We start from the raw sequence: 22,190 nt of genomic DNA on the forward strand, positions 1-22,190 counted from the left end.
ATACAAGATGAAAAGAGATAATGGATAATTTTAATGAAAATTAAAGTAGCCTAGATTTTGTCAGTCTGCTTAATTTTTTTTACCTCCCAGGGCATTATTAGTTCATTGATAAAATGTGAATGCTTATCTACAAAGGCTTTGATTATTAGAGAGTCTTTATATAACTCTGGGGCTTAATCACCACTGTAAGTTGGCATCTAAAACAAAAAGGCAGCAGGTCTCCTGGATTTCATACTATTTAAAATGTATTCAGTCCCCTATCCATTATCCAGCTATCTATCAACAAAAATACTCATCTGAGAGCTAATTCAGTTGAAGTTCTGCACTGCAAAACATCTGATTGCATTAAGTGACAGACATATTGAAATGGTGACAAGTAGTCAACCCTGTAAAATATTCAGGGTCATGGGTGCTACATTTGATCAATTCCACTTGCTGAGCACATCCAGTTTTTGTGTATTACCAGGCAAAACAGTAACATTGCCCTCATGTTTCCATGGTGACTTCTGAGAGTAATTCTTAAGTTTAAGTAATTCTCTTCTAGAAGATATTCTTAGTTTACCCTAAATTATATTATCATTGTGTTAATTTACTTTCTGCCTCAGCACAAGGTGAAATTTATTTGCCTAGGACAAGGGAGGTTTTATTTGAGAGTTAGGGGTAGGTTGGAGAAGGATGTAAAATCTGAGGGACATGGTAATATGATTAAAAACTGCATAAAAAGAGAACAAAGGAAATACTAGATTTGAATACACTTTTTTTAATAATTAAAAAAACTAGGTGATAGTAAAAGTACCCTGCTTCAGAAAGGCAGTTTGCTTACCTGGTATTAGTCCCCACAAAAGCTGTGTAAACCAACATAAATGTATCTTCAGATACCATTTTTAATCTTAAATTACAGTATAAATTACCCACTCTAAGCATCCATTAACATTTCAGTGATTCTAGCTCAGTCATTAAAATATACAGCTTTAAAGAAAATTTCTACTGATTCAATTAAAGCTAATCTTGGTGGGATTCTGAAACTCTAGCTAAACACCACAGACTACTTCTGGCTAATGAACATTAAAAGAATCAATGCAGATTCAAGTAAATGGGTAAAGAAAGCTGTTATTATTTTAAGCAAAATTAAAACAGATGGGAGAGACTGACACACATATATTCAGATGTGTGCCTGCCTCACGTTTAATCTTTTATGAATGACTGATCCCAGATGGTAATGGAATTCAGGAGCACAATTTGAGATACAGCATCCATTTTCCTTTTACTCCAATGTACAATGTCAGTTACAACTTTTCTATTTAGTGGATGATGCAAATATCATCAAAAGGAAAGAAACCATCATGAAAACTTCTGATATCCTGAAAAGGACATGTTGGTCAATTGGTCTAACCAAGTCCAAACATCTACCCACATTCTCCATCATTCAACTCCTTTCAGGTTTGGTGCTACTAGCCCACATTCACACAAATGGGGAGGCGGGGTGGCGGTGATGAGACAAGAAATCTAGAGAGACAAACACAGCAAATGCATTGCGTTGACAAGTGTCGGGTAATCTCTCATTAACCACTGAACCAAGAATGGGATGTGCCCTCCCCTGAACTCTCACAGCATAGCACCTGTACTCTTCTGGAAGATCACATTTTATTTTGGATAATGATAAAAATAACAAAAATACAAAATCCTAACAGACCAACAATACAGTTGACCCTTGAACAACATGAGTTTGAACTGCACAGGTTCAGTAATACGTGGACTTTTTTTCACTAAATGCATACTATAGGACTACATGACCTGCAGCAGCTGGCTGAATCCTTGAATTGGGGGGAAAAATGCTATGAAGTTGTCACCCTATACTAAATGGCTTCCCAGTGATCAAGTGAATGTTATTGTTTACTATTAACAAAACTACTCTTCCAAGTACAGAATGGCCCACAGAATTTAAATCCAGTAATGTTATCACTTAGGTTATAGGGATCTGCTCATAAGAGAAAATAAATCTTAGTTATTGCTGAGTGGTCTGGTTTTTCTAAATATTCCTTTCAGCTGTTACAGATGGCTGGGCCTCTACCCTTCTCTGGAATCTCAGAAGGGCTCTTTGTTCTTTATGAGCATCATAACCCCATGACCTGGAGGCACAGGTGTGTATGTGAGCACTTAGGCTGATTTTAAAATGCTCGGGCCTCTACATTTTCTGTTACTGAATGAGGGTCAAGAAGGGAAGTGATTATCAGAAGGACCTGGTCTAGACCTCACTAGCCGGGAGTCCTTGGCGGCTGCCAAGAATAAAGTGTCTTTGGAGAAACAATCTTGCTGGGAAGTCCCTCCCCCTTACTCCCACCCACTCCACCCCCAGCTGGAAAGGGTCATCCCTGGCAGCTGCTATCATAAGAAGAGTGAGGCCAAGCTGACAGCAGCTGTTACAAACATACTGAACAGAGATTTCAGGAGGAAGGCTGGGCCCAAGGAAGAGTGCTTTTATGAAAATACGTGAAGTCCAGGGGTCAGTGCTGTAGATTTCCAATAATGGCACGTACTTCAGAACTGTAGCTAGGGTGCTTTTACCCATCACAGGATGGGGAATGCTATAAGGTAGTTCTGTTCTCCTTACAGAAAAAGAAAATGCAGACTGCCTTGCCTAAGGCTTTCCAGAGAAATGGGTGACACAGACATAACCGATATTGGTACTGTCTGAGGTCCTCCCGCTTCCCTTTGACAAAGCTGAAACACTGCTCATCTCAGTGATATCTTGTTTGGACATCACTCTCTTGGTTGATGTGAATTCAGATCCTCTGAGACAGCTTTGTCTTTTAAAGTCTGGAGTTTGCCAGTCCTCCAGACCATAGAGCATATGGTTAAAAGCCTGGAATTTAGAGTTAGATAAACATGGATTTGAGTCCTGCTTCTATATCACACCAACTGTAAGACCCAGGGCAAGTTACTCCATTTCTTTGTACTTTAGGATACTCACGTGTGAAACATGGATTAAAAACAAGAGTTATTTCACAGTGCTGTTGTGAGAATTAAATGAGGTGATGTAGGCACAGGGTCTAGCCCAATATGCTTGCAATAAATGTCCATTATTATGACTTTATTAAAAATAGGCATGGTTGTTAAACTTGTCCCCCATGAGAAAAGGCTTTGAAAGAGAATTAGGGCTTTGTTTTGCGTGAGGGATTGATTCTTTCAAGGACCGAGGGTCTGTTGACCTTATATTTTTGGTCAAAATTCCATGAAATTTGGTGCCATAAAGTTCAGAACCCACTCAGGTTCCAGAAGGACCTCTGGATGGGGGTATCTATAAGGCCATTTGACAGATGAGCCTGGACCTTGGAGAGGATTGAGGTTAGAGATACAGATTTGGAAGTTTCTTCCAGGGGAACTTGAGTGTGCAACTGAGTGGGCTGTGCTGTGCAGTGGAGCCATTTTTCTAATGGCTAATGATGTTGAACATCTTTTCAGGTGCTTATTTGCCACTTGTTTATCTTCTTCAGTGAAATGTCTGCTAGTGTCTTTTGCTCACCTTCTAATGGGTTTGTTTTCTGTTGAGTTTTGAGAATTCTTTATATATTCTAGATACTAGTCCTTTCTCAGACATGTGGTTTGCAAATATTTTCTTCCAGCCTTCAGCTTGTTTCTTCATTCTCTTAACAGGGTCTTTCACAGAGCAAAAGTTTTTAATTTTGATGGAGTCCAATTTATCAATTTTTTAAAAAACTGGTATTAAGAACTCTTTGCCTATTAAGACTTTTAGTTGGTATTAAGACTCTTAGTCTTAGATCCTGGAGATTTTTTCCTATGTTTTATGTTTTACCTTTAAGTCTATGATCCATTTTGAGTTCACTTTTGTATAAGGTGTGAGACTTAGATTAAGGCTCATTGTTGCTTGCCTATGCTGTCCGACTGCTCCAGCACCATTTGTTGCAAACTCTACATTTCCTCTATTGAATGCCTTTTGCACCTTTGTCAAAATTAGTTGGGTGTATTTGTGTGTGGCTATGACTGGGTTGTCTATTCTGTTCCACTGATCTATGTATCTTAAGACTGCCAATACCTGACAATCTTGATTACTGTAGCTATATGTCTTGAAATTGGGTAAACTGATTTCTCCCACTTTTTCTTTCTCAAAATTGTTTTAGCTATCCTAGTTCCTTTGCCATTCCATATAAAGTTAAGAAAAATATTACCTCTATTATAAAAAACCTTGCTGTTATTTAGATAGGAATTTCATTAAGCCTACAGATTAACTGGGGGAGAACTGACATCTTTATTATGCTGAGTCTTCCAATCCACAAACATGGTCTCTCCATTATTTTATATCTTTTTTGATTTCTTTCATCAGCATTTTGTAGTTTTCAGCATATAATCCCCATATTTCATTTTTTGGGGGGCAGTTGTAAATAATATTGTATTTTTAATTTGATGTCCACATGTTCATTTCTAGTATACTGAAATGCAATTGATTTTGGTGTGTTTGTCTTGCATCTTGTGACCTTGCTGAAATCATTTATAATTTCTAGTTGTTTTTTCTTGATTCCTTGGGATTTTCTATGTAGACAATCATCAGCTGCAAAGAGGAAAAGTTGTTTTTTTTCCTTTCTGCTTTATGCCTTTCATTGCTTTTTCTTGCCCTATTGCCCTGGCTAGGACTTCTAACACGATGTCAAGTAGGAGCAGTGAAAGCAGACATCCTTGCCTTCTTCCTGATTTCAGGTGAAAACATTTAGTCTTTTACCATTAAGTACAATGTTCGCTGTTCTTTATTAAGTTGTTAAATGCTCTTTACCAAGTTGAAGTTCCCCTCCTTTCCTTTTTTTCTGAGAGTTTTTTGAAAATTTTTAATGAGTGTTGAATTTTGTCAAACATTTTTTCTACAGTGTTTGACACAGTCATGTGCTTTTACTTCTTTATCCTGTTAATATGATGAATTACATTGATTGATTTTCAAATAACAAAATAGTCTTTCCTGGTAATAAATCCCACTCAGTTATGGTATATAATTCTTACTGAATTCTATTTGTTAATATTTAAGGATTTTTTTGCATATATATATATACTTCTTTTTTTTGTACTACCATTGTTTGCTTTTAGTATCAGGGTATTAGCTTCACATATGAATTAAAAAGTGTTCCCTCCTCTTCTATTTTTCAGAAGAGACTGGATAGAATTGGTGTTAATTCTTCCTTAAATATTTGGTAGAATTCTCCAGTGATACTATCTAGACCTAGAGATTTCTTTTGGGAAAGTTTTAAAATTCAACTTTTAAAATAGTTATACACTATTCAAACGATCAGTACTTCATATTGGTAAATTGTAGTAGTTTGTGTTGTTTTATAAATTGGTCCATTTCACCTAAGTTGTCAAATTTCTTTGCATAGAGTTATTCACAATATTCCCTTATTATCTTTTTGATGTCTGCAAGGTCTGTAGTAATATACCCTACTTCATTTGTTGATTTTTCAAAAAACCAGGTCATTGTTTCATTGATTTTCTCCATTGTTTTCTGTTTTATTTATTTATGTTCCCATGTCTATTATTTCCTTTTTCTGCTTATCTTGAGTTTATTTTGCTCTGCTTTCTTCTAGATTCTTGAGGTAGAAACTTACTGAATTGAGACTTTCCCTCTATTCTAATGTAAGCATTTAGTGTTACAATTTTTTCAGCACTAATATGTGTCCCCAAATTCTGACTTGTTGTACCTTCATTCAGTTCAGTGTAGTTTAGGGGATTTCCCTTGAGATGTTCTCTTTGACCCGTGGATTATTTAGAAGTCTGTTGTTTAATTTCCAAGTACTGGAGATTTTCCTGGTATCTTTCTGTTATCGATTTCTAGTTTTACTTCATTGTGGTGGGAGAACACACTCTATGTGATTCCAATTCTTTCAGTTTTGTTGAGGTTTGGTTTATGGTTCAGGATATCATGGGCACTTGAAAAAAATATGCATTCTGTTGCTGGGTGGAACAGTCTATAAATGTTGATTAGGTCATCTTGGCTGATTGTATTATTGAGTTTTTCTATACGCTTGATGATTTTCTATCTAGTTGTTCTATCAATTGTTAAAAGAGAGGTGCTAAAGTCTCCAACTATAATTGTGGGTTTCTCCATCTTTTCAGTTCTATCAGTTTTTGCTTCATATATACTACAGTCTGTTGTTTAGTGTATATACATTTAGGACACTCTCCTTGAATAAGTTCCAATCTTTATTGGGCTGCTTTCCTGATATCCTTTTCCTTGGGTCCCAGCTGGACTGCCTTCCTACCCTCCTCAGGCCTGCCTAATGGGTCTGTAATTGCGTAGGAGGAAAAGAAGAAAGGAAGGGAGAGAAGGAGGGAGGCATGGAGGGGAAGGAGGAAGAAAGGAAGGAGGAGAGGAAGGAAGAAAGGAAGGAGGAAAGGAAGGAAGGAAGGAAGGAAGGAAGGAAGGAAGGAAGGCTAGATAAACTTCTTTTAGGCTAACGTTTAAGTTATATTCTGTTTAAGAAATCTTCCTTTCTGCTACATCATTGAGTCCTTAAAGCTCCCATATCATGAGCAATGATTCCTCTTCTTTGAATCCCTTAGTGCTGACTAGCTATTTATAAGAAATTACAGGAAGTGTGTATACATGTGTGTGTGCGTGTAATTTTAATTTTGTAGATGTCTTCATACCAATTTGACGCATCAGTACAGCTTTTTAGATCTTGAAGAAAAAAAAATAAAGGAGAGGCTGCAATAAAATTTGGAGTTCGTGTTGGGAAGTAATCAAATCTACAGAAAAGGCCAAGCCACAGAACAGTACATTTTCATTTTCTCTCTCACCTGTGGATTCTATGAAATACCTTCCTAACAGGATAGTCACCATAATACTTATAAACTAGCATTTAAGTTTTATCACTAAGTCAGGCTTTATCATTCACAAGTGTGATTCATTTTTTTCAACAATTTGGTACCTGATAAGTGCTTGGCATTACTAGAACCTATGTCTTATAAAGTTGATATTTAAATTCGCATATATTTAAAGGGTAATAGTGTTTTTTTCTTTAGAGCTAAGTGTTAATCTTTCCTAAAATAATGACTCTAAGTGTGTGACTTTGTACTGAACCAGTGAGTCATGGGGTATAATCAAACAATAACTTTATTCTCCCTTTCCTATACCTGGTATAATCTTTATGAGACTACTTCTTTTCCTGCCACCTCAGATAAAATCTCCAACAAATAACAAAAAGTTCTCCAGGCACTTTAGTCACAAACATAACTTCATGTCAGTAATTACAATGTCTGTTATGTAGTAACAAACCCTGAATGCTTTTTAGCACCGAAGCTCCTCTCTGCCTCCCCCAGTGGGGAAGGAGACAAGGCTGACTTCTCTTTTTCCCAGACTATGGCTTCTCCTCCTCCTTTCCCCTCCTGGCTGCCTCTGCCTCCCTCAGGACTAAAGAGAAGAGGGAAAAGGAGGACACCAAGGGTACAGGGACAATGGTCTTACTGACTGGCACCCTTCTGGCAGTGATCCCCTGACTGGGTCAGATGTTTAAAACTGTCTCTCGAATGCTTATTTAGGTTCTCCAACAACTTCCCAACTTCCCTGGGTGACTGCCCCTCTCTGCTGGTGGCTCACATTCCCCTCTCCCCAACCCCAGGCATCCTACACCTCCCCATACTTCCAGGCAGCCCTCTTGAGTAGCATCCAGGAGAACTCCAGGCCAGCTCTGACCCTTGGCTCACATTTGGACATTGGGAAACATACACTCTTGACCTATCATTGGTGGGGGTAGAGTATTTCTCAACCACAGCCCTCTTTTTATTTAACTTCCCAGCAAGCAAGCTCTAATCAGCGCCATTCAGTCTTTAGATTCATCACATGCCAGTCCACTCAGACCCCTAAAGTGTGTGGAATTCATATCAGATATCCAAGCAATCTCCTTGAAGCTTCTCTCACTGGGCTTGGGATCAGGATTTCTCCCGTGCCATAGGGGCAGGGGAGTGGTGATGGGATGTGAAGCAGAACTATCTCCAAAGAAATCTGCTCTCTGATCTCTTAAATGGGCAAGGGGGCCATGGGTTGAAAACTAGTATCTGACTTTGAAATGTGGGGGCAATGGCTCCACTGTCCTGAGCACTCGACTGAAGGTGAAACTGAAATTATTTTAATACATCCTATTGAATGGTTCTTTCATCAATTGCCAAATTCATTCATGGTAAAGCCAAAAAAATTTCTTTTTTGCTCTATTACAAAGGGATAAGTGGAACATTTTGTGACAAAATATTGTCTACTCCAATGTTCTGAACATAGACTCACATCCAAATTCTGATTCAAAATTTGTGGGCGTATATTTTTATTCACAGCAGTGAGGAGGCTGCCAACAGCATCAAAATATCTGTGCCCACACCTCTGCTCCCTCCCTTGAGTTCCCCATAAGACTTTATGTTCCTCTTCAACTGAATTAACTAGAAGAAAAAACAAGACTAGCATTGTTGAAGTTTCCACTGCCCATTGGAAGTCCGCCTGCTGGGAGGTCATGTTCACCCCCAGTTCCATCTCTTAGCAGAACCTCTGGGGACAGAGAAAAGCCATCAGAGACTTATTTGGGGCTGGGGTTCAAGTTCACTGGGTTTTCATCGTGTCCTCAGCTGACTGCTAAGTAGCTCTCCTTTTCTTTTTTTTTTAAACCCCTCTTCTATATCCTGCTTTCTCAGTCTTGAGAAGTTTAATTAGATACTGCCAATGTGGGTACATCTTATACAAAGCAAGGTGGTAATGGTTCCCTAAAGCCCTATGATAAATACAAGACACATTTAAAAAGCAGCATAATTTCAGTGTTCAGTTGCCCGAGATACAACTGTCTTCAGAGAATCCCACAAATTCCTAGAATATACACACAGGGGCATTTGTCACCCCCATAAACTCTCCCAGTTGAAGTTCAAATTATCTCATAACAGTGAAAGGGAGAGAAGGTCCCAAGTAAGCAGCCAAATTCCAAGTGATTTGGCATGGCAGAATCTTGGACTGAATTTAATCAGAGGCCTAGAGTTTTCAAACAATCTCTCCAAATTTCCGTAGATAATTTATGTAATTATATTGGCACATACATTTTTCCATTTCAGTAACAAAGCCACAAAGATCTTTCTTTCACAGACAAATTTTTAATGTAAGAGAGAAACAGTGTGCCCATATAAACTCACAAATTCCAAGTAGGGGCACGACTCTGATTTTTCTCTCAAGTCGGTAAGAATGCATTCCAGATAAAGGAAAAGGGAGGCCCAGAGCTCTCCTTGGCCAACTCCCTTCCTCCACTCAAACATAAGTCTTATTCAGACACAAGATGCTTTATTAGCCAAGTCTCCTCTGTTCCGCTTTGATATTTTGATCCCAATTGAATATGGCCGATGACAGCGCTCAGCATCCACTTGTGGGCAAATTTGTGCTTGCACACACGGTACGTACATCTTTGATCAAGACCAGCTGAAAACACTGGCCTAAGGAGCCAGACTTGGCAGAATTCTGAACCTGTTCTATCAAGGCTAAGGGGTTCACCCTACTTTCTAGAAGTTTTTTGCTCATTGAATGAATTCAATAGTACTTTGTATAAGGGAAATAGAATGAAAACAACTTAAATAATTTCTGTTCCTTTTTGATTATAGCAAAATGGACTGAACACAAAGGATGGTTGACAAATTCTAAGCTTATGATCACAGACAGGAGCCATACACCACGAATGCCAAGTAAGCACACACTAAGAGTCAAATAAAATATGCATCAAAATTAATGATATGCATAATCACAGTAATTGCTCTCTGGGAAAAGAGGCAAAAGACAAATTTTACCAACCTCACAAATCAGCTGGCTCTGATGCCACCCATCTTTTTTAATCCTACTCCTACTCCAAAGCACAGAGGGCCTGGTCTGCTACGGGAGGCCCAGGGGCCACAAATACTCATTTATTCTCTCCACACCTTCCTCAGGCCAGAAACATAGGCTAGGAAATGTGACTTAAAGAAAGGTCTCCCTGGAATTTCCTGGTGGTCCAATGGTTAGGACTCTGTGCTTCCACTGCAGGGGGCACAGATTTGATCCCTGGTCCTGGTCGGGGAACAAAGATCCTGCATGCCATGCAGCGCAGCCAAAAAAAAAAAAAAAAAAAAAAGTCTCCCTGAATAATTCTTGCTCAGAGGCTCAAGTAAGCCATTCAGAGCTACCAGAATCATGTTTTTCCTTGTCATAATTCTAGCATCTAACACAGAGTCAGGACCAACTTGTAAAACAGATAATCCCCTAGGAGGACTGAGGTGTTTGTGTCATGAGATAAGGGAGAAGATTGGCATGGTGGTGGTGAGTCTTAGGAACATAACTCCTAGTGCATATTGGTTAAGTGTCTTGCTTTCCTAACACCTAGTACTCAAAGAAATGGGAGTTTTAAGGAACATGAGTGCACTGAGGTCCTAGTTGAGAGAGAAAGTTAAAGTTAGAAAAGATGCCCTGCAAAAAGCTCACTTATTGTTCAAAAACAGTCCTTATTTTCATCACAAGGAAAAAAACTTTTTCTTCCTTTCTCTCTCTCTCTCTCTCTACTTCCTTCCTTCCTTCCTTCTTTCTCTCTTATCTATATGAAATGATCAATGTTAACTAAATTTATTATGGTACTCATTTCACAATATATGTAAGTCAAGTCACTATGCTGTATACCTTAAAATTATACAGTGCTGTATGTCAAGTATGTACATAATTTCCAAGAATCATTACTGCTTTGTAAATCACAATGTTGACCTAATCATGGGGATAATTTCATTATCATATAGCACTTGTGAAACTTTCTGTAGACAGAAAACCTTTTCATTGGATAACAGAAATAATGGCCCTGAAAGGGCTTTCCTGAAAAAGGAAAATAATGTGCCGTATATTATTTACATAGAAAAAAGGTGTTATGGGTAAATCATTCTCAGAGTTATTATACTATGGGATTAAAGATAACTCATCAAAGTACTTTAAAACAGCACAAGCTATCAAGACTATAATAACAATCTTTGAAATAAAAGTTCGTATGTCCAATGATGACATATGGTTTTCATAGAGAAAACCAATTAAAGACAGCTGTGTCTTAAGTAAACTTTGGAATGCAGGCTCATATGGGTAGTTACAGTAGTAAACCTTCACTCTGCCACTGATTCACACACACACACACACACACAAAAACACTCCTTTATTTGTGGGATCTAAACACAAATCCTATTTGCTGATAGGTCTAGATCAACTTCCATTGCTGGTGTTAGAAGGAAGAAGTGATATTGCCTTATATCTTAACCAAGTCCTACCAAGATTTTACCCTATGTTGAAAAGCTTTGGATGGTGGTAGAGCTTTGCCCAGCAGTGGAAGGCAGCATGATGTGGTTAAAAAAAAAAATTTTTTTTTAAATCAGGGATCCTGATTCATGGTACCACTTCCTCTACTGACCAGAGCTATGACTTTGGACAACCCAGTAAATGCCCCTGTGATTTGGTTTGTTCATCTGTAAGATAAGAGATTGCCCCTTGGCCACTTGTGATTCTACTTTAAATTCAATTTATAGAAGGCTCTGACGTCACTGGCTTCCTACATCTTCCTATGGAACTGGGTGGTTTTAAAATATGTCCACAAATTCTTTGATACTCCTGCCCTTGGAAGGTGGCATCTACTTCACCTCTCTGGATTTTGTGACTGCAGCAATGAACAGATGCCGCAGAAATGTGAACTTCAAGGCTAAATCGTTCAAAGTAATATGGCCTCTTTCTTTTACTTGCTCATACTCTCACTCACACTCTCTCCCAGGGCAGATACCTTTAGCAACCTGAGCCACCAGGTAAGATATCCAGCTATTCTGAAAACACCATGCTAGAGAAAACCGCAAAAAGAAACCACAGAGACGGAGAGAAAGGCCCAAGGAACGTCAGCAATTCGATTTTCCTACCCACGTGATTGACAAATGAGAGAAGAAGCCTTTGAGATTATGCCAGCCCCGACACTGTAATCTCATAGGATATCAACTAGAACTGCTCAGCTAAGCCACACCTGAATTCCTGACCAGAAACAAAGACAATCAGTGATTAGTGTTGTTTTAAGCCACTAACTTTTAGGGTAATTTGTTATGCAGCCACAGTAACTGGAAGAGGAACCATGATGGAATTAAAACGGGAGAGAAAAAAAAATGTCACCTGCAAGGTCAAGCAGAGAAATCTTCAGCATCCACAAGAACCTCAGGAAAAGCAGACTTGGAAGTCTGCAGAAATAATGAAGGTACATACAATTCACCAATAAATGTCACAAAAATCAATACCAGAATAATCACCTTTTTATTTCCAAACTGGGTGATCTTTATGAACATTTTCCTACATTCATAGTTAAAACAAATATAGTAAGAAAGACCCTAAGTGGAACCATTTGAAAAAACAGCCGCAAGGCCAAAGGTAAAGGGCCTCACCGGGGCATCGAGTCATTTCTATGTAGGCACTCACACCATTGCTTGCGGGCTCTCTGCCTCATGCCTTTCTCAATAAACTATGCAGTTGATGAAGGGCAAGTGTTTCACCAAACACACCTTCAAATAACTCTGAAAAGTAGGACTTCTCCTTTAAAAGAACAAGGAAAACAGTTGGAGTCCAGTAAGGAAGGTGGCACCTATCATTGGACCAGAGATGGTGAGTTTGGAATACCCCATGTATCCTGGTGAAGCTGAATCAAGGGTGATGCTCAGAAGACAGCAAATGATGGCCTGCAGTCAGGATTCAGCCACAAACTCATAATTTTTCTTTCTAGCCCACCCAGTGTTTTCAAAACAGGAAATTCCACACAAAAAGTCTAGATTTGTAGCTTCTCTTGAAACAGTGGAATTCTAGCAAACCTGGGTCTGCAGTACCATCTGGTCTCCATCAGCTGCAGCTGACTAGCTGTTTCTCCCCTCAGACAGAACATGTCCTCTCTATTTGCCACAGTCCCCACCACTCCCTATTATCCACACCTGGGCTCACTTCACTTGTTTTTTATATTCCTGTGCCTGTAGACATTTGAGTTTGCATCTGGTAACCTACATCAACAGAGGAGTTTCAGACTTCAAATCATGTGTTTCTTGATCACTAATGGGTTTGAAATTTGGGGTCGTTTAGAAATTCCAGGAAATTCTGCTGTCATACCCTTGCCGATTTCTTTTCCTAAACCACAAATGTGGGACTATAACAAACCCATATGCCTAATGGTTCTGTAGTCATCTTATGACACTTACTGGATATTGGGGTGCTAAATGTGACTCTGGAAATATATACTAAGCTTATTTGATACATCCAAATTATCTTCAAAATACAAACTGTGTCCACACCAGGGTCTAAAATTCCTAGTCCAAGTTAATGCGGAAAAGAATCAATTGTTAGTCAGCTCTGAGATTAGAACGGGCAGAAATGGAACAAAAAAGATCTACATATTGTAAAGGGAAACAACTTAATAGCTTACCACAGAATATCTTCCAGGTGAGTTCCCGTGGGGACTGAATTAGGCAGTGAGGGAACATTTGTTGAGAGATTAAGACCAGCATTTTCAGGTTTGGGTGTATGTGTGTTTTTGTGAGAGAAAACAAATCAAGACAAAACAGCTCACCAATTCCAGACACTGTCTGTGGCCATAGGCAGCAGCATAATGTATGCTATTGTAGCCTTCCTTGTCCCGGATAGATGCATTTGCATCATGTTGAAGCAGAAACTCTAGACATCTGTAAGTATAAAGATGAGATGTTATTTCAGAAAACATCTCTGGACCAAAAGGGATAATTAATGTAAATGTTCTCTTATTATGAGTATTCCACAAAGCACTTTGTAAGTTGAAGTGTTTCTTTAAAAATCCTACAGCAATGAGGGTTTATGTACTGGATGTTTTATGTGTTTTCTGCAGCTATCTTTATTTCAGCTTAAATTTTTTTTTTTTTTTTTTTTTTTTGGCCAAGCCACACAGCATGTGGGATCTTAGTTCCCTGACCAGGGACTGAACCTGCACCCCCTGCAGTGGAAACGCAGAGTCTTAACCACTGGACCACCAGGGAAGTCCCCTCCTTCAGCTTAAAATAGCCATTCTAGAATTCAGGAAAAGCTTTAGGAACTAGAGGGTAATTAAGTTTTTTTTCCCCTTCTCACCTTAAGGTACAGAACCTGCCTGTCATCAAGATTACTGAATAATAAGTTTTAGAGCCCCACGTTCAAAAGACAAGTTCTCAGCATAATAAAGAAGTGGTCAAGGCGTTGCAACGGGATAAACCTCAAGAGAGAAGTGTTTATTTTTAACCTTGCTACTGGAGAGTCTGAGATCAAAAGGTTGGAAAAATAAATAAAATGATAAATAATAAATTTTATAATAATAAAATTTAAAATAATATTTAAAATAATAAAAGCCTTTTCTGACACAGTTGTAATTTTTCTGAAAAAAACACCATCTTTGTAATAGGTAAGAGGAAGGGGAGTGGCGTCACCTCTGCTGAAGAGCCCCAGCCTCCAAGACACAGGTACTCGGGGACGTAATGTGTTCTGTTCAGGGCGTGTGGCAAATGGGACCATCCTGCTGGTCAAAGAGGGAAGAACTAGACAGGGAGCAACGTTCCACGATTTCGGTTTTATTTCTGTGACAGTGGGACAAACATGTCCTCTACAAGGCCAGGGTGATTCAACTTCATACCCAAATCAAAACTGTAAGATCCTAAATATAAGCTTGTATATTAAAGAAGACCTCCAATGGACGATTTCTATAGTTTACGCAAAAACCTTAAAATGACACTTACCTAAGGCAAAAGGAGTAAATAAATCACACACATAGAGAGATAGGAAAACAGACATTTTAATTTCTAGAAAACCTGATGAAAGAGAAATTTTTTACGCCAAATACCTACATATCACGTGATTCATCCATAAAATTCTCTGTAATAAATCAAACTATTATTGGAGTGCTGATACATCAGGCTGTCTTTGGTGATTTATACCTTAAAAGGAAGTTGTTTTTTAATTTTTGTAACTAAATGCCCATGGACTGAATCCTAGGTGTGACTCATTTTAAACTGAATTTGGCTCTTGAAATAAAATCACTCAGTAGGAATAGCATTCTAGTGGACACACAATTCCCAGCTTCTGAAAGGATTATACTCTAAAAATCAGTTGATAAATTTAATATGTAATTTGGAAAGTCCTGGGCTTACTCCCAAAGACCTATTTAATGCGGAATACAGCTGAACTATAACTGTCAACAGTACTGTTAGAAATAACAACAATACTACAGAACGTGAATAATCTCCACATTGTTCCTAAGGGAAAATGAAATCCAGTTTCAACTGGGAATGCTTGTCTTCTTTACCACCCAGGGCCCTGACTAGTAATTTTGGCACCTAAGCTGCAAAATCAAGAGAGGCGCATTAGGTCAGGGGTGTATTTGGACAAGGGGAGTAGCATTTCATTGCATGGAACAGATCTCCAGCAGGCTGGTCCCTGCCTTCCCTGCCTCTCCTGCTCCTTCCCTGTCCATCAGATGTAGAGAGGGCTGCTCTGGCCCAGGGCAAGCTTGCATTTCACTGGAGAAGGGAGCATCTGCTGAGGTGGCTTAAAATTCTACAGTCTTTGAATACCATTATTTTAATTTTGCACTATTAGGGCAAAACCTTTGTTATTCTGATTTACTCACAGTGGTGTTTCCTGTGCTCACCCCAGGAACAGTCAAAGTTATGTCCCCACAACTTGCACTGGGGCCTCACTTTCTAACCACACCTTTCCACAATGGTCTGGACAGGGGAGGAGAGCCCAGTGGGCAGTGGGAAGACCCCAGAGTGGACACGAGCATTCAAGTCACAGAGAAACGGGTCCCTCTGACAGCAGAAGAGAATAAGCAAGTTAAGGACTGTGTGTGTGCAGACTCGTAGAGCACTACATCCACTGAGTCTCACGGGGGCAGGACACAAACCGTGGGCACCGGTTATTCAAATGTTCATTCATTCAACAAACAGTTACTGATCACCAGCTACCCACTGGGCACTGCCCTGGGCAGAGCACAACCTTCTCACTGCCACGTCCAGTGCACGAAGGGCTCTCAGAGGAGGAAGCATTAGGGGTTCCCACGTTATCCACAGCCCTGGGTGCTGGCAGGCACTCCATCACAGTCATAGCTGAATCTCTGTCAGACACCAGAGGGCAGGTGGGATGAGGGGTGACTGAGCAGCTGTCTGCAGGAAGCAAGGAGCTGTTTGTAAGTTGATGGGTGTCTTTTGGGGAGAAGGGGAGAGTACAACTGGTATATTTCACACCAAAATCTCAAAACATTTATTCATAGAATCTGCTAAATAGTTATCCTCAGGTCACAAAAGGAGAGCCTGAGGCCCTCAGAGGAGGCTTAATATGTCCCCTGAGGCATACTACATGGCAGAGTCAGAAACTATATTTAAGGTACCTAGTCCTAAAAACTGCTGAGCAATCACAGTGATGGTCATGGCAAAGGTTTCAATTTTAGGAAGAGTTCCTTGTGTGAAAACAGCATAGTTGAAGGATATATTAAAAGAATAGTTTCTTCTTCGCCAAAGGCAAGCCCACATCACTTCTGCAAGAGCCCAAGTGAGACCCCAAAATAGTAAGGCTGGCCCACGCGGCAACCCAGAGCAGCGGACAAAGCATCAGTAACCACACCTTGTGCTTAAGCTGGGAAGAAACTTACAATGCAGCTTCCTTTTCTTTCAGCTCTCTGTCTCTTTCAAGTTCTTCGGAATTTTCATGGGCGTTTCCTAAGATAGTCTTACTTCTCAGCATAAGGGAAAGAAAAAAAATTACTATTAGTGGCAAAGTTGCTAATGATTTTGGTGCAGTTTATATCTTAACAATTTCTCCCCCAACTCAAAAGAAGCAAGTGCTACTGATTTTTCATGGAGGATATACATGGTTCTCCCCAAGGCCATCCAGTAAGTCTATTCTCTCCCAAGGAATCCGACTGAGAACATGACTTTCCTAAAACTTCCACCGAGGTATCAGTGATTAAGACAGCAATCATGCTGCCCACCCTTCCATGAGTATTCTAAACTCCCCATGGAAAGAGGAAGTGACTAGCTTAAACTTCCCTGGCTCCTACAACATTCCTTGCTGCCTCCTTGGCAGTTGAGCATCTCATTTATCCAGGAATAAAGGGGTTCCTAAGCACCCCTTATCTGCCAGAGCAATTCTTCACCATCTAGGATTCCTCTGCCAGCTCTTAACAGATGAAGTATACTTGTCTCCCATTCTATTCCAAGTGAATAGCATAGAGCTTGGCATATAGTAGATGCTCAATAAATGTTTGTTGAATTAATAACATGCGGCCCTGGGATCCTGAGGCTACAACAGTCTTGCCAGTATCATATGAAGGAAAAAAAGCTGTGTTTTCCAAACTGTGGAAATATGGATCATAATCCATTACTGAATTGTGAAATCAATTTAGCGGGTTGAAGTCAGTAGGGTTTTTTTTAATGAAATAAAAGTATATCAAAATGCATCCCACATAGCAAAAGTAAATATGGTTTTATGAAATCTTTGTTTCCATTTTCCATACATATGTATAAAACATATATATGTGAGTATGTGTATTGGGTCATAATGTAAAATGTATTGCTTAGTGTGGGTCATTGTCTAATACATTTGAAAGCCATTGCTCTACAAGAAAGGGAGTTAGTACTGACCCAGAAGCAACTCCGTAGCACAGGGCAGCAAATAACTCAGTAGTTCTCCAAACAGGATCACCGAAAAGTATTCCTATGAAGGAAGGCCTGGTCCTCAAGTCTTTGAGAACAATCTCGTAACTGTGGGCACCTCTTCCACCCTTTCCCCCTGAACTGGTTCACTTAATTCTGCTTTCCATTCCTAGCCACCTAGAATCCAAATACGATCAGGGTACCCAACTTTCTTTACTCCAGCTCCTGAAAGAGTATTCATGCCCAGGTTTGAACAACAGTGCCTATCTTAAAATACTGATGCTGCATTTGAAGACTATTAGGATTGTGCATAGATGGATATTTTTGATACATGACATATTTATTAGCAAATGTAAGTTTTACAGCAAATGAAGCATGTAAGTGGTGATGATGAAAACCGCAGTATATGACAAAACAAATTATGACAGATTTTGAATGAATTGAAAACCTGGGCTTGACAGCTCCACTTGGCATTCAACCCAAAGAACAGAGAGGAGAAGTAATTGTGCAGTGACATATACTAATAAAACGTAAAGAGAGAAGAATGGGAAACCCAGGGCTAGGGAATGAAGCAATTCTAACTCCTTCAGGTCTGGATGAGAGGGATTCTTCATTCACACTCTCTGTGAGGCGGTATGAAGAAAACTTAGCAACCTCCCCCCACCTCCCCCACCTCAAGAGGAAACAGAAGTAAGGCTGTTTTTACTTTCTATCCATGTCTGATGCAGCAGCATAGTGCAAAGCGGTGCGGCCCCAGTCATCGGTTTCATTAACGCTGGCCCCTGTGGTCACTAATGTCTCAATACAGTGGAAATGACAATTTGCAGCTGCATAGTGCAGAGGGGTCCTGAAAAACAAACAGCAGTCTATTACTTCATTCAGTCTGAGAAACAGACGCCCATCATTAGCACCAGCACAGACAGCAGTATTCCTAGGGGTGTTGGCTCTCAGTGTGGAGGCCAAGAGACATGCCTTTCTCTGACTTTATGTTAGAACGAAGGCTACAAAGATGGTGGCTTCAGACAAGGCCACCCACCTGTAGATCTCTCCTTTCTTTCCATTCCTAGTGCCTATCCTGGTTCAGGTCTACATTACTGCTCCTTTGGACTCTTGCAATACCACCCCTTTTGGCCTCCTTTGCCCTAATGCAACTTCCATGTAACTTTTAGTTGGCATCAATGAAGAACTGGTTTATTTAAGGTCCAATACCTACATATCACAAACCTGTACTAAAACCTTCAGTCCGCCCCAGTGAACAAAGCCTTGATTTTTTAGTTTGGAATTAAAGACTTTCCCAAGCTAGCCCTGGTCTATCTTTATAAAGTATCTCTCTCCCCGCTAAAGGTGTCCAATGCTGTTTCCAAACTGAATAACCTGAGGTTTTCTTGATCATGTCTTCACTTCCTCCACCTTTCCTCATGCTGTTTTCTTCCCCGTACCAGCTAGTATTATGGCATGACTCAGCTATGCATGCAAAGGACAATTAAGATAAGAAAAGTTCTATGACCCATCCCAATAGCCAAAGGGGCTATAGGTGGTGCGTGTGTTTCATGTTTTATTTATTTATTTATTTAAATTGGGGTACAGTTGCTTTACAATGTTGTGTTAGTTTCCGCTGTACAGCGAAGAGAATCAGCTATGTGTATACATATATCCCTCTTTTTTGATACCTTCCCATTTAGGTCACCACGGAGCATTGAGTAGAGTTCCCTGTGCTCTACAGCAGGTTCTCATTGGTTATGGTTCATGTTTTAAATGTGTCTAAAGATTTATCCCAAAATGAAATGTTCAATAAGTACAATAAAGTGCTCCAGATCTTGTGACCAAATTCTGGGTTGGAAGGGCTCAAGTGTTCTACTCTGCTACAGACAGAATTTCCTAAACCATATCCATGTGGGAAATTACATATTTTATAGATACAAGTACATATGCACGTATAAAATATGTAATCCCCCACATGGATACAGTTATATATATATATATACTGGAAGGATCAGAGAAGCAATTGGCGCTTCTCAACAGAAGCAGGGAGAGGAGATTCTGTCCTTGTGCCTTGTGCCTGCTTTGTTGGTGTAGAAGGGGTTTCCCTCTGAGAATGGAATCTCCCCAGCTAGCTTCCTTGTTTACCATCTCACCATAACATGATTTCCAGATGGACTGCTCCCCACTCCTTTTTTTTAGGCATTTGAAGCAGAGTTCCCTGTTTACATACCTCCCACACTTGTCCTTTTTATGGAAATCTGCTCCGCTGCTCTGCAAGAGTTTTATACATTCCACGTTACTAGAAAGACAGGGAAAACATCATTAAGGTGGCGGAGGTCAACTGCTGGGCTATCTTCAGACAGAGCTGTTTTCTGCAGAGTGCACGCCCAGTTGAAATGCGAGCACTAGCTTTAAATTCTGCTAACACAAAAATAACCTGAACACATTAGAGTAATGCCATATCTTAAGGATCTAAAGTTCCCACAATTCCTTTTGCAAAGCTAATATATCCATACGTTAGAGAGCTTGATGGAACATTTTCAATTCCATGACTAAAGAATCTAATGATTATTACATGATGAAACCTTTCAGTGATGGTTTCATCATTTACCCTAAAATTCTCTTTCAAAACCATCAAGAGTTTATGAAGCAGCCCCTTAAACCTGTAATAATTTCATGTCACCTTTAAACAATAAGCCAGAATGGATGAGCATTACCTTTTATCACAGCAGAATGAATTCACTATGATAACCATTTTTGACCCAGACTCTCCTTAATGGAAAATAAAACAGCAGCATTTCCCTGTCTTGGTAATCTAGGTAAATGAACGTGCAGAACCAAGGCCGAAAATGATGTAATGGAGCGTAGTGATCTTCCAAAGCTTCTTTGTCATTTGCAGAAGCAATAAATCATGTTTAGTAGAGAGAAAAGAACCCACTGAAGTGAATTTTCCTATTGAAGCTAAATACTAATCCTAATAGGGGTTTCAGACATGAATCCAGAATGGTTTGTTGCCACTTTTCTGTACAGGTCTGATATTTTTTAAAATGGGGACATAAAAAGAGACACTCATCCATCATTGTTCTCAACTTAGGATGCTAAGAAGTGGCCTAGGATTTATGACTTTATTATCATTTAAATAAGAAAAATGATCTCATTAATGATAAACGTGAGGAGGGCTCTCCCCACCCCACTTCCACCCTTTGTAGCCACTTTTCACAGAGAAATAGCGACTAGTTTAAGTCATAAAATATAAGAACTTTATGAGGTCATTATGTGTTGGTGTAACATGTCAGCTGATGTAAAGCACCTGTCTCTGTGAGTCAAAGGATCAAAGACAGAGACAGATCCAAGTTGCGTGGCTCAGGAAGTTCATACAATTTGAGGAAATGGGGTGAGGAGAAGGAGGTTCTTTTTAAAAAAATAATAACAAAATTATGAATATAAAACTAGATACAAGACTTTGGAAGGGAGCCATGCAAATAAAGGGACCTAAAGCTTCACAGTCAATCCACCTCTGTTAAATAGGTAATACCTTTGGTCATATACACTTGACACATGGAGAAGCACTGCTGTTCCTTAAGAGTACTTAAGACTAGGAAACTGGTGAAGAACCAACACCTTACCCAATCGAGGCCATCCAAAGGAAAACATGTTTGGCCAATGTGTGGTCATATATCAACAATATATTGATCAGAGCCTTAATCTAACCACTGATATGAAAAAGAGTATCTGATGAAAAATTCTCTTTACAACTTAAAAAAAAGGCAAGGATTAATTCACGTTTTGCCTATCCTTTGGGTTTCTTGACCTCTGTTCACATTTAATCATTATAAGGACTTAAAAATCAGTTTTGAAATAAGGACCAAAATGTCTGTAAATGAACATGAATTAACTCAACCCTGGATTTCCATGATCATCAACCACCTTCCAGCAATGAAAGAGGAAAAACTTAGGAACAAATCTCAAATTATTTTCTTTTGGTGGAAGAGGTACCAAGTAAGTATATGTTCTACAGGCTAAAGACCTACAATTTAAAATAAGAAAAGAAAAGAAAAAAAAGAGTGAGAGAAGAGAAAACAAAAGAAAAAATATTTTCTATATGAGATGGGCTAACACTTTTTCTTTGGAAAAACAAACACACGAGTAATCTGGAAATTCAACCTAGTGATATTTGGTATTGGTAGAAAAGAGTTCTTACCCGTTTTACTAAAGAAGTTGCCTTTGATCCACAGACAACTTAAGTCAATTAAGATGAATTAGTAATTAGGCCATAAGATAACAACTAAAATTGTTAACTACTCACCCTCCTGCAGCAGCAGCATGAAGGCACGTTCTTCCAAATTTATCTGGGGTGTCTATTTCAAAGCCTGCAGACAGCACGTGCTCATTACTAAACAAGGATACTATGCTATACTTTTGTCCTAGTTAAACCACAAGAAACATTGCAGAGACAGAAAAATCAGTTAGTAGAAAAACCAGAACGCAAGCCACTGTAGTCAGAAAGAGGTTGTCATGGAAACGATCGG

The 22,190-nt window shown here is 39.4% G+C and overlaps 1 protein-coding gene across 4 annotated transcripts in view; it reads right to left on the reverse strand.

Moving 5' to 3' along the window:
- The window catches only part of ANKRD44 (ankyrin repeat domain 44), a 328,696-nt gene that overhangs the window by 81,159 nt on the left and 225,347 nt on the right, over positions 1–22,190 (reverse strand). For all 4 annotated transcript variants that reach the window (XM_081242878.1, XM_081242876.1, XM_081242877.1 and 1 more), the window contains exons 12-16: positions 21,968–22,031; positions 19,892–19,960; positions 18,386–18,526; positions 16,677–16,757; positions 13,599–13,710 (exon numbers count right to left, since the gene is read on the reverse strand). In XM_081242878.1, coding sequence (XP_081099004.1) covers positions 13,599–13,710; positions 16,677–16,757; positions 18,386–18,526; positions 19,892–19,960; positions 21,968–22,031 — 467 coding nt within the window. The remainder of the gene's footprint in view (positions 1–13,598; positions 13,711–16,676; positions 16,758–18,385; positions 18,527–19,891; positions 19,961–21,967; positions 22,032–22,190) is intronic.

Source organism: Mesoplodon bidens (assembly GCF_964165515.1).
Source record: "Mesoplodon bidens genome assembly, chromosome: 8".
NCBI lineage: Eukaryota > Metazoa > Chordata > Mammalia > Artiodactyla > Ziphiidae > Mesoplodon > Mesoplodon bidens.